Source organism: Hakea prostrata, chromosome 8 (genome assembly GCF_041222555.1).
Source record: "Hakea prostrata isolate BN-2017 chromosome 8, UWA_Hpros_2, whole genome shotgun sequence".
Taxonomy (NCBI): Eukaryota; Viridiplantae; Streptophyta; class Magnoliopsida; order Proteales; family Proteaceae; genus Hakea; species Hakea prostrata.
This window is the reverse complement of record NC_142607.1, coordinates 3,453,772-3,465,444: the sequence shown is the minus strand read 5'-3', so window position 1 is coordinate 3,465,444 and position 11,673 is coordinate 3,453,772. Positions and strand designations below refer to the sequence as shown.

Below are 11,673 nucleotides of genomic sequence, written 5' to 3'. Positions count from 1 at the left end.
CTCCTACAATATGAGTTAGTTTGTGGTTTTTGTATGGGGCATGATCAAGTTTAACGGGACCACGTCTCCTTCCATAACCATTGGGTTCCTTTTGTGCTTACGATACCTTTGGATTTGATACATGAACCGGTCTTATTCTGGACAACTGAGCCAACCGTGGTTCGATCTGGCCGGTATGCTATTTTTACTTATCAAGATGATACTATACGTGTATCGATCATTTCACAAAATCCTGTGTCAAAATGCTTGACCTATGACTATATCCATCTCCCTAATAACATGTATCAAATCTCGATGAGTGAGATTTTTCACTAGGCAAAATAGACGTCTGTGTTCCTCTTTCAGTTATCCATAACATACTAAGGGCGGGCCCATGAGTGAACAGATAAAAAATACTCCTGAGATTCCAAAAGCAACGAATAAGAACATGAGGTTAAAGTTTAAAGTATCTTGCGATACTAGTTGATATGTATCTATATTTTACCCAATTTATACGATGCATCTCAATATGTCTTTCTATTGAATTACACTTAAATACATCAGTTAGAAAGATACAATACTTAATACAAGATGATATGTCTTTTAAAATTACCTGACTGATACGGTACTTGAAACCGATATTTTAAAGGTTGCCAGGCAAAAGATAAGCGTCGAAATTCAACTCGGAATTTAGGGAGTTAAAGCTGATGGGATACGCAAACGCAATGGTATTATTAGAAAAAAAGAGGCGAGAGCGCCTACCTGCACGAGATCCTAGCTTGAGAGAGAATGAAAGGATAGTGGGAGGAGGAGGAGGAGGGGAAGAGGAATTAGATAGAGATGGGGCCCACTATGTCGGGAAGTATGGGGACATGGGATCTCATCTCATCTCATCTCATCTCTCCACCCTTCCTTCCTTCGCCTCCTCATAGTTACGTTGCGGCACGGCTCTCTCACATGCCCGACACGTGGCGTCACGGACGGCGTCTTGTTAGCTAATTGGTTCACGTACGTCTCCCGCTATGCCACGAAAGACATAAATCATAAATGGTAAAATGGGAAAAAGAAGAAAAAGCAGCAAAATTAATTAAGAATGACCAAATCAGGATTAGGGGAAGAGTCAACGGTCAACTAATTTGTCGGCACGGTTAGTGTACCTTTTGCCTTTGCCTTCCCCTTCTCCTCCGGGGCTAGTGACTGACTGACTTGGTTTGGAATCCGAGCCACGCAACAGCAAGAAGCCAAGATTGCTGCCACAGCCCACGCCCCACGCCCATCAAACTCACTCGTCTCCTCTTTATCTTTGATTTGATAAATATCGCCTCTTAGCTTCAATTGGAAGATGTCAAAAGTATTAGACAAAGAAACTTAGAGGTAGCTAGGGTTTGAATTTAGGAACCTTCAATAATATACCAAGTGTTTCTATTTCGTCAAATATCATAAATAATTTTAAATTCTGGAAGCAGAAATATTTTAAAGCAATTGATAAAACATGTTTCATGAAATAGAATCAATATTAATAAGTATTTCATCACACTAATCAAAGATGGAGAAGATAAAGAATAGAAAATCCTTTCACAAAGACAACGACTAGAGTTTCACCAAAGATTAAAAAGATGAAAATTAACTTTGGTTGAAGGATTGAAGGTTGTTGTGGAGCAAAGTCCGATGCCATTGCATATAGATACAGACTCCCCCAGAAGGGGTTTGATTTGTTAGATGCTAGTTGTGCTAGTAGGAGTCGTTTTGGTTGGCTTGTTGATGAGATTAACTCGATGCTTCAAGGTGTGGGCTGTTGGTTGGGATGTAAATAAGGCCACTGATTGGATGTAAAAAGTCACACTTAATCTGGTGGTGTTCTAGGATGTTCTTTCAAGACCTCCTAGGTTTAGAGGTGGTCCTTCAAGCGAACTAGGAAGCTCGTCTTAGCTAAGCTTACTCATTTGTTCAACGACCATGTTTCTATACCACAAAGGGGGGCGGGGGGACCTTAATCACCAAAGATTTAAAAAAAAAAATCACTAAAATCGAAAGAGTTTTATCAAACAATTTTGGACCAATGGATTTGTTTCTCAAAGCAAGAAACAAGTTTTTGGGTGAATTATCAAGACGGGTCCTTAGAATTAAGGAATGGAGAGGGAAGCAAGGATGGTCAATATCATCCAAGGGCTGATGATTAATGGCATTTTAGTCATTTTCAGTCGAGATTTAAAATACGTAGCACATGGGCGTCGGGCGTCGGAGATAACGTAGGAATGGGTGATGCTTCATTCTTTCATTCTACTTGGGATTTGTGAAAGAAGAAGAGCTCGACGATGATGATGATAATAAGGAAGAGCCGCCGCCGATGATGGAGAAGCAGGATGTTGCTTGACGCATTATGGCACTTGGCATTTGTTTTGGAGCCCCCCCTCCTCGGTTTTCCCCAAAGAAAGTGGAAAGTGTCACAAGGCAAAGCAGGTGGGCGTGGGCACACGCTGCACGTGAAGTGCGACCCAGCTCACTCATGAGGGATGAGTGTGCGCGAAGCCAACGCCAAACCCAACCGAGAGTCACGCACACATAAAATCAAATCTGAGTAACCAACAAGCAAACACAGCAGGAGTAGGAGGAGGAGTTACTTGTCTTTCTTTCTTCTTCTTTATTAGTGTTTGTTCACTCCTACTTTTTAAAAATTGTTGGAGGGAGAAAAAGGTCGTTCGAATCGTACGGAATCGAATGCTAGCGTACGTATGGTCAAACCTGACGTTGGCAGGTTACGTTCGCCATATTTAGCCCGACCGCTGCCGGCTTTTACTCCGCATGGAACTATAATGGATGGATTCACATAAATAATGAATTCTCAAATGTTAAAAACATATTTGCAACGGTATAAAAAAGAAATGATAAAAAAATAATAAAATAGAGTGAAAAAAAAAAATAGTATAAAGTTTAAAATAGGGGGTCACACTTTATGTAGGTTTTCACATTCAATTTTTTTTCATTTTGTTTCCTACCCACTATATCAGCAAATAAATGATGTCTCTACAAAAAGGGAGTATGGATCTTCTACTTGTCCAGGGTTTGTGCTTCTCTAATGTTTCTTCTTCATAAAATAGTAGTAGGGTTTACCTTTCAACACAGAAAAAACAATTAAAAATGGGATCTTCCAGTGGGCCTCACGTGACCCCACCCCCGATTGCGTGGTGTAGAAATATTTGGTGAACACTTACTTCCCTTGTTTGATCGGAAAGAGATGATCTAGACTTTCTAAGGAATGTAGTACCTCTTTTCAATAGTGTTTGGCCTTGGCTTATTCCCTTAGCTGGTTTCGAGTTTGAATCCAGGATAGAGGTTTGCATTTCTCTATTATACAACAAGGTTAAAGTTCATGTGGGTCCCCCACTAGTGTGATCTTACTTATGTTTCATTTTGTTTGTATTCAGAAGTGGACTCACCCTATTATACCGACATTTGGATCGTTTGAAAGTCTCTACTCTAATGGATGGATGAGACATCTCTGGTTTCCTCCATGAGAGAAGAGAAGCGGTTCAATATATGGATTCCAAAGTAGACAACGGTTAAGACTTAAGAGGATCTTGGGGTGCCCTGTGCCCTGTGCCCAGTGACCGAATCATTCCATGCACACTCAACAGACCTGTTATGGCATCACATATTATGGTGTCTGCAGGGTGACGGAGAGAAGATTCCAGAAGACAGAAATGCCCCGGCCCACAAGCTTTTGTATGTCAGCTGGAAGCTACTTGTTTTCTAGTCCCATGAGAAATGGTCATAAGACTATAAAGCGAGGGACATGATTGTCGTTTGGACAGAGAGAATTGCATCATGATTTCTGGTATATATGAGTTGTTGTTGTTTTTTTTGGTAAGAATTTCTGGTATGAGTTCAGGCTCTTCTTCAGAGGCATGGAACTACTACTGTTGAGAAGCAGAGGGAAGCGAGGACTCTTGCCTCCCAGTCTCGGGACAAGATTCTCTCTTTTCTTTTACTTGACTTTACGTGCATGGTAAGTGAACTCCAAGTTCTCCATCTCCATCTCCATCTCCATCTCCAACTCCATTAATGGATATTAGCTAGCTCATCTATCTAATCATCCTTACCTACCAAGCGCCTGCTGGTTTGAGTAATAATTCCTTCGCTGGGGCACCACAACACAACACAGATCCATTTCAATGCTCAATTGCTCATGCTTCTTTCTCTCTCTCTCTCCACAGTGAATCACATCAAACGGAGATTCTGAAGGATGAAATTTAGAATCCTGTCTTTGAATTGCTGGTTTAAACAATTCTCAATTACTCCAACTCCGGCCCCCACTTCACTCAAACTATCCTGGAGACTTGGAGACATCCTTCTCAAAGGGTTTAGTACCTTTAGCTTTTAGGGTTTAAACATGTTGGCTTCGTAATGGGATGGGCCACTTAAGTGGTGGTTGCCATGGGGAGGGGTTAGTGATAGTTTTTAGCAGTGGTGGGTAGTTTTCGATAAAGTACGAAAAAAAGATGGATGAGGGGAGAATCTATCCATTCACCAAAGGATTGGGTATGAGAGATTAATATGGCATAACACCCCTTTAAAGGCATTAGGTCATTTCAATGAATTGATTAATTGAATAAAGGGTTGCATGTAACAGTGGGTAACACAAGTAATATCGGGTTTTATCAAAAGTAATTTTTTCAATATAAGGGTGGAGTTTCCACTTAAGTGGGTCATCCGTAATTTTTTCAATATAAGTCGGAAGCCTAGAGTTTCATTTCCACTTAAGCGGGTCACTGGTAAAAAAAAACTCATTTATAATTATTGTGGATGTGTTACAATCCTTATGATTAATTATATGGAATTGTAAACTACCTTTAGTAAATCCCTAAAATTTATCTAAAAATCCAAATTTGTCTCCTCTTTTTTTTTTTCTCGTTCAAAACAGCTAATTACGCTGGGAGGGAAGAAGATCCATCCTGAAGCCTTAGTAAACTCCAATCTTTACACGTTAAAACAAGATCAGATCATTCACATTTTGAATGGCTGAATTACAGAAAGGGGAGGAAAGGAAAGAGATTGCAGAGAGTAACTATGAAAATATAAAAGGAAGAAATTGTAGGAGGAGATCAATTTTTTCTTGATACGAGTTTCAATATTGACCATTAAATAAATTTTGCTACGTTTCACAATTCTAATGGGTAATTGTAGAGAATTTCAAGATTGCTAATTCTAGAGGCTATGGTATCCTATTGATAATGGCATTGATGAGTATCAGATTCATATGATACTTACATATATAGATCAAGAAAGATCCATATGATTGATCAGTATCTAGACGATAAGTATCAACTATTCAACCATATGTCACATTCTTTCTATCTCATTCATCTGTTGTTGTATCTGTTTTACCTGGCTGGTAGTGTCTCTGTCGTACGCATGGTGCAAGTTGGGTGAACAAGTTGGGGAAGAAAGGGGGAAAGGGGAGATTTGTTTCTCAAGTCAAGACATGAGGGAAAGATAGATGAAGGGCTAAGATATGGAAAATCTTGTTGTGGGACACAAACACAATTAACAAAACCATAATCAAAACCAAAACCAAAACAATTTCCTGCATCTGATAAAGAAAGATGTGATGTGCTTGCAGCTTTTGGATAAGATCTAAAGATGTGGAGCTGGTGGAATATACATCCACTCTTTTTTTTGGAGTTTAGATTTTTTATCGGTCGAGATAGAGGCCGGTCTGTGCTCCTCTCATACCGCTCCACCACAAATTAAAAGGGACACTCAACCTTTGAGTTCGACAAAATGAATCACGTACAAGCGAAACCTACAGTAAATCTTTATATGTGATAAAGAAGTTTGAAGGGAGTACTGACGTACAGAAGATCCGGACTCCATTCATTGCCTCAACGAAAGGGAATGAATGGTTTCGAGCCCCTTCCTATGTGTGTACGGTTTGTTTGACAGCTCATGCATGAAGAAACATATGTCCTTTATTTGGGTTTTTAAAATTTTAATTGTATACTCAAAAACAAATTAAGCAAGAGGTTATATGAAATCTCTTTGGCAATCAATTTTATACATGTTTAATAATTCTCTATGTTTTTTGGGATATGTATGTATTGACTAAAGGATATACATTACAAAAGCATAGAGATCTAAAAATAAAATAAAATAGTCTTTCAAAGTTTTACAATAAATAAAAAAAAAAAACTCCCACACATGAGCTTTTTTTTTGTTGGAACTGCAACATTCACCGTTCATGTCTGCTTCTATATTCCATTTTACTTAACTAAAACCACATCCTGTTGTGGGGATGAGAAGAATAATCTTAATGTTCACATGATGCATTAGATTTCAAGTTTCACACGCTAGTTGGTGGCTATCATACGTTATTTTTTGTTTTTTATATGAGCATGACAACCGTAGACATAAATCTTCAAATACGACATAGAAAATAAGCATTAGAAAAGAAAGAAGATCAACCAACTACAATATAGTGATATACATGATTGACAAGATAGCTACTTTCACAATAAAATAAAAGCATCTTCACTAACTGTTGAGAATAGTGTTTTCTTCCCAAAGAATTGTAGTAGTAGTAGAAATAAGTGGTAGTAGGATTAGATTACATACAAGTATGAGTTTACATCCTCCACAATTCCCACTCCGTGTAATTTTCTGTAATTCCTATCTAGGATTGTAACGCATGATAGTTAATTATCCAAAGAATCTACCTAAGAATGAATCTAATAAATTCCTTATTAGATTCAGTTCCTAATTGGATTCTAGTTCTGACCCTTGGATAATTAACTGTCACGTGTCGCAATCCTAGATAGAAATTACAGGAAATTGTAGGAGTGGGAATGTAGAGGATGTGAATCCGTATAAGTATAGCTGACATTTATTAGATTTCGTTCTTAATTGGATTCTAATTCTGACCCTAGGACAATTGACTGTCACGTGTCACAATTCTAGATAGAAATTACAGGAGGTGGGAATAGTAGTGGATGTGAACCCGTAGAAAGTATAGCATGTTAGCCCAAAAATAAAGTTTGCTTGTAATAATTTCGCGTCGTAGACGTCGTTGTCAAAAGAAACAATATGATAAAGACATTGAAGGCTTTGGGGGACAAACATACCAATTCCACATTCCTTCTTTCATGGGGGTGTTTGGAAGAGTAAGATTAGGCATTATAACAAGCAAAGGTTTGCATCATTAGATAATTTCAAGCCGACTTCCTTACGTTTTGGCCGGCTATCCTAAACCCTAGTTTAAGATTCAAGTAATGAGCTAGCTAAGTTGAGAGAGATATTACCTTATAAGATTGTTTTTTTGTCTTCCTCTCTTCCCCCACCTCTCTCACCTTTTCATTATTTTCTTCTTTCTCTTTTTTATATTAAGTGTTCTATTTCATACAAGTCAATGATGCCAAAGGCTTGTAGCTTTTCTTGTTGACTTCGCAACTGAGAAAAGATGAAAAAGACTTCAACTTCCAGGTTGGAATGGTAGAGATTGATGATCGACCTCAACCCACATTTTTCTTCCATTTTAAAATTTCTTGCTGTCAATCGGATCGGTTTGGTTTAGTTTCAGTTGCATAAACCAAGGTAATAATAAGTCAAACCAAAAAGTCAGATATCTTGACTTAATGGGCTCTTATTGGGCCAGTAATCTATACCGAGCGGGCCCAACGAGTAGTACCCCGAGGTCTTTCGAACTAGTTTGAATCTTCTACTCGTCAAGATAGATGTCTGTGTTCCCCTCAAACCTCACAAGCATACATTAGGAGGGACGCTAGGCGGGGACCGGCTTCTAATTTCTGACAAAACTAATCAGAGGTGAAATCCACAATAGGCCCTGTGGGTCTCCTTTTTTTGGGGGTTCTCTATTGGTTTTCATCGGTCCAATTCGATAAAGGGCTGTTTTGGTTCAGGCTATCCGGTTTCACCGAGTCATCGGTCGGACCGGAAATAATAGATACCCTTGAGACCTAAGTCACCCTACATCATCATCATCTTCTTGTTCATCTTTTGAGAGAGAACATGGGATTGTACTAACAACTATTGTCTCGTTGTTCATGTAATTATTCTGTTAAAGACATAATAAGAATACTAATTAGCCAGCACATGCTTGCACGAAGAAAAGGAAGGGAGGGAAAATAATCATAAGGAATCTGACCATAGTGTATAAGTAAATCAAAACCATGTTCTAAAATTTAAATTGTAGGCTATTCATGCGACCATAAGATTAGTGTTAGATTATTGGATTGGTAAGCAAGTTAACTTAGATTTTCTGCCAAACATGGAAAAAGCTATGCACTTATTTGTTAATAACATCCACTGGTTTTACTTTACTTGAAGCCAAACAAGACGCGGACATGGGTTGGATAATTATCATTGTTACTCAATCACAAACATCTAAATCATACCCATAGAATGAAGAAAAAGATTGCTTTTAATTTGTTAATTTGCACCAAAACATGGTTAGTTTAATCCATCACATATATAGAAACGCATTAGTGTGGACCATGTGGCTTTTCATTGTCTTGTAAAGGTAATTAGGGTTGGTTATATGTACTAAAAAAACAGATTAGTGTTGTTTACAGGCATGTATTGTGCAGTTAATTATTTAATTTGTTTCGTTGATTAATCAGTTAGTGTCATACAAGAAACAACTTGGACTTGAAAAAGGTGAATAAGAAAGGAAGGGAAAAGTAGGTTTTGAGACTTAAAAAATGCAAACATGATAACCAATCCATATGGTTGGGATAAGGTTTGTTATTGTTGAGTTCCGATCTATTTATTAGGGTAGAGGTCTGTGCTTCCCTCACACTTCTCTAATATACATTAGGAAGGGGGTCTACTAGGGGTCTCACCTCTGATTCATTTTGTTAGAATCTAGAGGTGGACCTTCCTCGTAATGTATGGTGAAAAAATGTGAGGAGAGCATAGACCTCTACCCGTAGGATTTAGATTCGTTGTTCTTGAAATAACTAACTTGGCATCTTGCATTTGAACTTTATATAGTTACTGGGCCGGCATCGCTTAAGAATTAAACATCATGGGCTTACTTGTTGGGCCCATCCTAACTGGGCCAAAGCTTCTTGAAACTGCATGGGCCTTGCTTATCCAATAGTTGTGCTAACTCATGTACTGGATGAAGTTCTTGGGATTTGCTGAAGATCCAATAGGTTTTGTACTTGGCATGTTCAAAAATACCTTCCCTCGAGTCTGGATCCTCCATAGACATGGAGAAGAAATTTTTCAACCCATATGGTAGAACTTTACATTATTAATCATCAAAAATTTTTTCTCCATGTAAATGGAATGAAAATAAATTCACCCAGAGAAACTCAGTAAGCCGGTATGATTGGTGAACAAGTCACCAACACCTATTATCAGCCACTAGCTTAGGATTGAAAAATCAGAACCACAGGTCAGCAAAAATCTAGAGTCACAGAAGCTGATTCTTTAGATTCTGTAGGCCATTTGGAGTGGCATCGTCCAATAGAAGCACAGAACACCCATCCTCCAATCCTTCCAGATAAGTCTCTTCTTAACAAAATGGAGATAGAAATACGAAAGGTTTCTTTCTCATAGGTCCATTGTTTTCTCTATTCTCCCTCCATATTGTTACTCAAGCATAGACATTAAACACAGCTTTTCCAGCTTTGAAATGGCATCTCTTTGTTCCCCTGCTATCGCAGCTGTGGCAATCTCATCTTCTAGGTAAGTTTGATATACTGTGAATCAATGACCAATTCATTGTTGATTTGGAAGATTTTCTGGAGAATACGAAATTTCATGTGCTGCTGGTAATCTCTCTCTTCTTATGATCAGTTCTCAGAGGAGTGGAATACTTGTGGGAGCAACAAGGACATCTTTCCTTAGTGGAAGAAAACTGAGACAGAATAAGTTGAAGGCACCAGCAGGAACACGAGCGCTATATGTCTCTGCCGCAGCTGCCGACCCTGATCGGCCTCTCTGGTTCCCAGGCAGCACCCCTCCTCCATGGCTTGATGGCAGGTCAGCTCCAGAGTGGGAGTCATAGATCCTCTTTCTTTGTAACCTTCTTTTCCCTTTCATTCAGCTGAAGAGAAAGTAACAGGTTCAATTTGAATTTCATTGACAGCCTTCCAGGAGATTTTGGCTTCGACCCACTTGGTCTTGGTAAGTGGAATATGAACCCATCACTCAAAATTAGGATGAAAATTGAAGCTCCAAAGTTATGATTTCACAATCTCAATGGCACCAAAAGAATATTCATGAAGGTTATTCAGAACTCTCCAGGAAAATTGATCTTTAAAATGTCAGTGCTGATTATAATAGTGGGTCTTTACAGGATCTGATCCAGAGAGCCTGAGATGGAATCAGCAAGCCGAGCTAGTGCATTGCAGATGGGCAATGTTAGGTGCTGCAGGCATATTCATTCCCGAACTCCTAACAAAGATTGGAATCCTGAACACTCCTTCATGGTACACAGCTGGAGAACAACAGTACTTTACAGATACTACTACCCTCTTCATCATCGAGCTCATCTTCATTGGTTGGGCTGAAGGCAGAAGATGGGCAGACATTATCAAGCCTGGATGTGTAAACACAGACCCAATCTTTGGATACAAACTCACTGGCACCGAGGTTGGCTATCCAGGTGGGCTCTGGTTCGACCCTCTTGGTTGGGGAAGTGGCTCACCAGAAAAGATAAAGGAGTTGAGGACGAAGGAGATAAAGAATGGGAGGTTAGCCATGTTGGCAGTCATGGGTGCTTGGTTCCAACATATCTACACAGGAACTGGACCTATTGACAACCTCTTTGCCCATCTTGCTGATCCTGGCCATGCCACCATTTTTGGGGTGAGTACATCCAGCAAATCCACTCAAGTTATATTGACTTGCCACGCAAGTCAATTGCTTTGAATTAACTCTGTTTTTTTTTTTTTTTATTTTTTATCTTTTTTTCAGGCTTTCACTCCCAAATGAAGCAAGCACAGGAAGACTGATTCTAAAGGGAAGAAATTGAATATCTATGTACAATTTATGCAGTGGTGGGAATAGGAAAGGTGATTACCATCTGTTCATGTCTCTGATAGGATGATCATGTGATGTACAAATATCTTACAAAGAAACTTGATTCCCTTTGAAGGTAAATACAATTCAATGAAAGGTAAATACAGGCTCAGTAGTCAAAATAACCACTAGGTAAAAATGAAAAGAAATCCTTCAATTTCATGCAAAGGTAATAGTGTTTCAGGCCCTTGTGCTTAGGTGGGGGAACATATGGTCAGCTAAAATTCTTTCTCCCAAGGCTTCATTCGGATGCAAACGAAATTAAAAGGAAAGGAAGTGAGATTTTCATTTTTTTTTATAAGGTTAAACTTTAAGTATGAAATTTTTGCTTTTTTTTTCCTTTAATTCCTCATCAGCCAAACTGATTATAACAAAAATGAGAAAAGGATTGTTTAACAGACTATGGAACCAGGAATCAGGGAACACAATCTGAATTTGTTTTTTTGTCACAGGATCAGAATATGGAACCAGCAATCAATGAAGAAGAAGAGAATTTCTTTTTCTTTTTAAGAGGAAGGGGGGGGGGGGTAGGGGAAGGGGAGGAAGCAATGCTATTGCCCCAGCTGTGGTGTACATAGAGCTATATTTAACATATGCATCAAGATAGAAGAAACAAATTTTGGCTGACTGATCCAAGAAGATAATCTG

The 11,673-nt window shown here is 38.8% G+C and overlaps 1 protein-coding gene across 1 annotated transcript; it reads left to right on the top strand.

The window, feature by feature from the left end:
- The first annotated feature begins 9,563 nt into the window (after nt 1-9,563).
- Nucleotides 9,564-11,528, top strand: LOC149006323 (chlorophyll a-b binding protein, chloroplastic-like). Its single transcript, XM_089165536.1, has 5 exons — nt 9,564-9,687; nt 9,799-9,984; nt 10,091-10,128; nt 10,301-10,812; nt 10,921-11,528. Exons 1-5 carry the CDS (start codon nt 9,635-9,637, stop codon nt 10,936-10,938), a joined length of 807 nt encoding a protein of 268 aa, XP_089021662.1. The 5' UTR covers nt 9,564-9,634; the 3' UTR covers nt 10,939-11,528.
- The last annotated feature ends 145 nt before the right edge of the window (nt 11,529-11,673 follow it).